The 5,736-nt window shown below is 39.0% G+C and overlaps 1 protein-coding gene across 1 annotated transcript; it reads left to right on the forward strand.

Moving 5' to 3' along the window:
- The first annotated feature begins 2,668 nt into the window (after positions 1 to 2,668).
- LOC4348240 (uncharacterized) lies at positions 2,669 to 5,143 on the forward strand. The gene is made up of 3 exons (XM_015758319.3): positions 2,669 to 3,173; positions 4,211 to 4,243; positions 4,850 to 5,143. Exons 1-3 carry the CDS (start codon positions 2,801 to 2,803, stop codon positions 4,942 to 4,944), a joined length of 501 nt encoding a protein of 166 aa, XP_015613805.1. The 5' UTR covers positions 2,669 to 2,800; the 3' UTR covers positions 4,945 to 5,143.
- Positions 5,144 to 5,736: the final 593 nt, after the last annotated feature.

Raw genomic sequence — 5,736 nt, forward strand, 5'->3', positions numbered from 1 at the left:
AAAATAGACTTCACCCGTTGCAACGCACGGGTATTTTTCTAGTTTAATTATACATGCAAATTAAGTTTGCATGCATGTAAATTAAGTTTTTGTTTCTTGTGCATAGGGACAGTTGAAGTGTGCATGTTTTTTATTTTTCCCCATCACATACTCGCATACAATGAAATATAGGAAAGTTAAGGCTTCCATGGTTTTAGCGAGAAAAACTTATATGATGACTAACAGAGGGAGTAAACAACAGTGCAGATGCAATTTGCAACTAATTGAGGCACTAATAAAAATATTTTTTTTCTAAATACATGGTCCTGCCTTGCAGTCTGGCAAAATTTAGTTCAATTTTCAATCGTACTCAACGTGTAAAATGCACTCGAGACCCTTCATTTTACCTTGAAAGATCAGACAAAACTAAAAAAAAAAAAATCCCAAATCCCTTCCATCCATCTTAATACCACAATATTGCAGACGAAATCAAACAGGGCTCAGATCAGGGATTCGCTGTGCCTGACTTGACTGCCCTGATTACCACGTGTCGAAACATGAATTCGGCAATAATAAAAGAGGTAGCGCACGAGACCTAAAAGTGGATGGATGCAGAGATAAGGATTTAGACAGATTCAGTACCTCTCAATTAAGAGGTAATACCCTACTCCTGTTTGGGGATTTGAATTCGCTGGGTGTAGTATAGATCTGACGATCTAGTTGTGTCTCCTGCCCCTGGAGGGCCTCCTGCCCGCCTTATATAAAATGGGAGGCAGGATTACAATATAAAAACCTTAACCAATACGGTATCGGTTTCCTAAATCTACTTTACAATCTTATCAAACCAGGACTTTAGCCCATTCCATAATATACAGGGAAACGTAATACCCAAGTCATGATCTGTTACATATTCCATAGATATAAGTTATCTCCTATAACTAGTCGGATAACCATGCCGTGTGGGTATAGGGTACCTGTAATCTCCACAGCACGGGAGATGCCTCGGACGTCGTTGACCACCGAGGGGCACGCGTTGCTCATTTTCAAGCGACTGCCTCGTCGATGGCCGGAGGAGAATACGGGTTCTACCGACGGAGGAGATGCGAGAGCATCGTAGCCACACCGCCTTGTCGTTGCCGATGCCGCCACTGCGCACTGCGCGAGTTTGGATGGAGAAGCCGTGTCAATGGTTCGGATGGAGAAGAAAACGAGTCTCAGCCCGATAGCCTAACGGGCCTGATGGCAAAAAAAAGTCCGTTTGACAAATAAAAAAAGGAAGGAAAGAGTCCAAATACGCTAGATTAGATAGAAGTCTATATATAGCACCCTAAAATTTAAAACTGTACATCCAATCCCTTACTTTGTAAAACCGTTCATATTACCCCCTAAGGTGGTTCTGTGTAGTGGTTTTTATCTAATTTATATGTAAATTGGATGAGTTTGATCACGTGATATACACATTGGACATATATATACATACATATATATATATATATATATATATATATATATATATATATATATATATATATATATATATATATATATATATATTAAGTATAATATATATTACAAACAAGTATCAACATAATAATAGTATAATATCATTGTATAAATATAAATTGATGACTTACCACTGATGATATGCAAATATATTATATTAGTTATTTAAAGTTGTTCGTTTAAACTTTCAAAATAAGAAAAATCACCTTACGGGGTAATATGAACGATTTTACAAAATTCAGGGGTAGGGTTAGAACTCTAGTTTTAAAGTTCAGGATTCTAGCTAAATGAACGAACTTTCATGTAGAGTTTACGGGGGTATTTAGACTTTTTTCTATATTATTCTATATACATGATTTATCCCCTATTCACAGTCAGATAGCCCAGCCGTGTGGGTATATAGTACCCATAATCTCCACACTATATCTATCATGCCGTTGCCGGTTATACAGCCCCTCACCGGGGTTAACCACGAGAGGCCCTCTATCTTGCCAAGCTTGTCGTCGCCTCCTCCACACAAGTGGCGAGGCGTTGTCGGGGTTCGGCCCCTCCATCACCATCCTTGTTCGCTGCTTAGAGAGCCAAGGCAGTCTCTCCGGCGGCAGCAAGGTGGAGGAGAGGGGAGACAGGGGCGGCTTGGGCATGTGCATGGACAACGCGGGAGGCGGATATCATCCATCCACATAAGTATTAGATACTCCCTCCGTTTTATGTTATAAGGCGTTTTGACTTTGGTCAAAGTCAAACTGCTTTAAGTTTGACCAAGTTTGTAGAAAAAAGTAGTAACATTTTCAACCCAAGACAAATTCATTAAGAATATATATTCAATTATTGATCTGTTAAAACTAATTTAGTATTATAAATATTACTATATTTGCCTATAAACTTAGTCAAACTTAAAACAGTTTAACTTTAATCAAAGTCAAAACGTCTTATATCCTAAAACGGATGGAGTAGTAAGAAGTTCTCATTTACTGATACGTAACAAGCAATAACCGATTGTGTGTCCACCCTTTGCGTGTCCTGAAGTGCTTAGTAGGTTCTAAACAAAACAAAATAATATAATCCACACAACCATTAAGATATCAAAGTCTTCACATGGAAGTCAACTGTATCGAATGATCAGATATGTTAATGTAGTGAGACGTGATCAGCAATATATTGCTCAACCAGCTTAGCTAACATGGACAGAGTGGACTCAGTGGTGATCACACGTTCTCTCGTTCATGAACTGATATATAATATACTCTATATATACTCGAAGAAATCCTGCGGCATCAATCGCGCTCTCGTCACACCCCTCGGACATACAGCAATCATGGAACACATCCGCTCTTTCCTCCTAGCAGCACTGGCAGTCGTGGTGGCCGCGGCCACGGCGGCGGCGGCGGGGCTACCGCCGCTGCCATCCACAATGCCGGCGGACGTGCCGCAGCCGGAGATCCCGCCGTGCCTGAACGACCTGATGCCATGCGCGTCCGTGTACGACGACAGCTCCATGCTGGGGCCGTGCTGCGACGCGCTGGGGAAGGTGTTCAAGAGCGATCGGGCGTGCCTCTGCCAGATCTGGGAGATGGCCAGAAACGACACCAGGCAGGTCGGGAGCAACGCCCTCGACGGCGATCAGCAAATGTTCGCCCGGTGCAAGATCCCTGGCGCTTCCTCCACCATCTGCGACAACGGGCAAGCAGGTGCGTACTTAGTCGCAAATCCTGCTATTTATTCGATTTGTTTACGTGGAGGTCTTGCTTTGTTTGGTTTAATGCATTTTTCATAAAAAAAAAATGGTGCTCCGTGTTTTGCGATGGGATATATGTTAAATTTCATAGAAATTGTTTGTTAATATTATCAAATAACTTGAGAATGGTCAACAAAAACATTTGATGACCATCTTTTTTTTTTTTGAGGGAATTGAGCATTCTATTTGCATACCCTCCGTATGGTTACTTTTTTTTGGATAATACTTCAAAAAATTGCAACAATCAATTGGATATGAATCTACGCTGGTGTTACCTTGCATTCGGCTGTATATAATCGCAGACGTTAGATACAACCATAGATTGACGCTTGAGATTTTTCTTTTCCTTTTTTCAGTTAAACTCTTATTATGTGAGAATTTAAAGCTTCAGTGGTCTCCCATAATTGAAGTGCTAGGATTATAATTTTTAAAGATAATGTACCTATAGTATAAAAAATGAAAGAAGTGCATTTCTGGTGATCTTTTCAACCGATCGATTTTTTGTACTATTATACTGAAGTCTAACGAGTAGTATAGTTACTTTCGGATAAACGAATTTCTACCTTTTTGAAACGAGTAATATATTAGTTTAGGACAAGCGAATTTGCACCCTTCTGAAATGAGTAATTATTTTGAAAAAGTTTTTTTTGACGGATTTCATCAATACCATATGTCAGAAAAAAAAAATCGTAACTCGTGCGGCAACAGAAATTACTAACTAATGTCGTACTAGTATGGATGCGATATCTTGATATTACTCTGAAGCTTTTGAAATAATCAAATCAAATGGCTAAACAAAAATCTACTATACATACTGGAAAATTACAAAAAATAGATCGGGCTGAAAAATTAGAGGATTGGAAGTTCAAAAAGTGGTTATATATATGCTTACGTGAAAACAAATTAATAATATGCAGAAAATTTGTTCATTAAGAACAACATATATCTCTTTGGTTGTCACAGCTAATCTTTTTCTACCATAATTGGCAGGTCATGGAACATCGGCAGGCTACTCCTCGACAGGTATGCTTATACTTCCTTCGTTTCAGAAGGAAGTTGTTTGACTTTTTTTTTTAAGTCAAACTTAATTTAGCAACATCTAAAATATATTTTGATACTATGTTTATGTTTATGTTATATATGTTAAAATTACTATTATATTTTCTATAAATTTAGTCAAATGTAACCGGGTTTGCCTAGAAAAAAGTCAAACGATTTATAATATGAAATGGTGGGAGTAGTATATATGTATAATATTGCATGTATGGGATCAAGTGTTCATATATATTACTCTTAATTTACACAAGACACACACATAAAATTTGGAAAAGTGATATATAACATTTTAAATCTGTCTATACACTACAATAAGGACTTCCATATACATTATTATAATGCACATTTAGTGTTTTCCTCCATTCATTTCCAAACCAATGGAAAAATGTAATTTGGTGTGCAGCAAGCTAGCATATATAAACCAATGTAACAAGAATCCAGTTTCTATCTAGCTTTCGATCGATAAGGCATGCAGTATCCCATATCCTGAGCATTAACAGTTTTAGCAATAAACGTCGTACATTTAAACAACCAAACATGTTTTGAAGATAGTCCTGTTTTGGTGAATTGTAGGCTCCCAAGCAAGAAATGCCTCACCTCACTCGAGGTTGACCGAGGCATTCCGGATCTTTCTTCTCCTTCAAATACTGTTCATTTTGGGAGTGTGAAGCACACTTTGGAAGACATCATTTTCCATATTCATCTCCCAGTTCAGTGCATGTAACCACATATGCATGTTAGTTGTTTGACCGAGGTGAATGATTCGAAGACAATGGTCGCTGTCTAGTTTTATTTACTATGTACTTTGGATTTATGCAAGTTCCACATTTTTTCGTTGAGGTAATTATGGATACACTACCTGAAAAACTATATCTATATATTTTAGGCTGCGAAGGCCCTTTCACTACATAGATGGGTCATATTTTTCACCTCAAGGCCAGGCCTGCATAAATAGTGGTGGGTGGGCTGGGGATCTAATGGACAGCAGCCTGCGAAGTCGACCACCTATGATTACGGCCCTATTTTCACAGGTGGCACGTTGGGAGCACCCACTACTTCAGCTAGGCTCATTTACGTATCGGTTTGAACAGGTCCATAGATAGTTTTGGTGCCGGTACAAATTATGCGGAACCACTAACCTAGGTTATGTGATTAGAGCTGGTTCTAGAACCGATACTTATGAGGAACTGTAGCACTAGTACAGAAATAGTCATTGGTGCCGGTTGGGAATTGGTCATAGGTGCTGGTTTTTAAACTGGCACCAATTTGTCGGCACCTATTATTGAGATTATAGGTGCCGGTTAGCAATTATAGGTGCCGATTCATCACTAACAACCGGCACCTATACGGCATAGGCGCAAAAAAAAAAAAAGAGGCTCGACAGCTCGATCAATCCATCAACATACCATCATCCGCAAACATCCCCAAAGCATCCCGAGCAGCACATCCATGAACACATT

This window comes from Oryza sativa, chromosome 10, assembly GCF_034140825.1.
Source record: "Oryza sativa Japonica Group chromosome 10, ASM3414082v1".
NCBI lineage: Eukaryota > Viridiplantae > Streptophyta > Magnoliopsida > Poales > Poaceae > Oryza > Oryza sativa.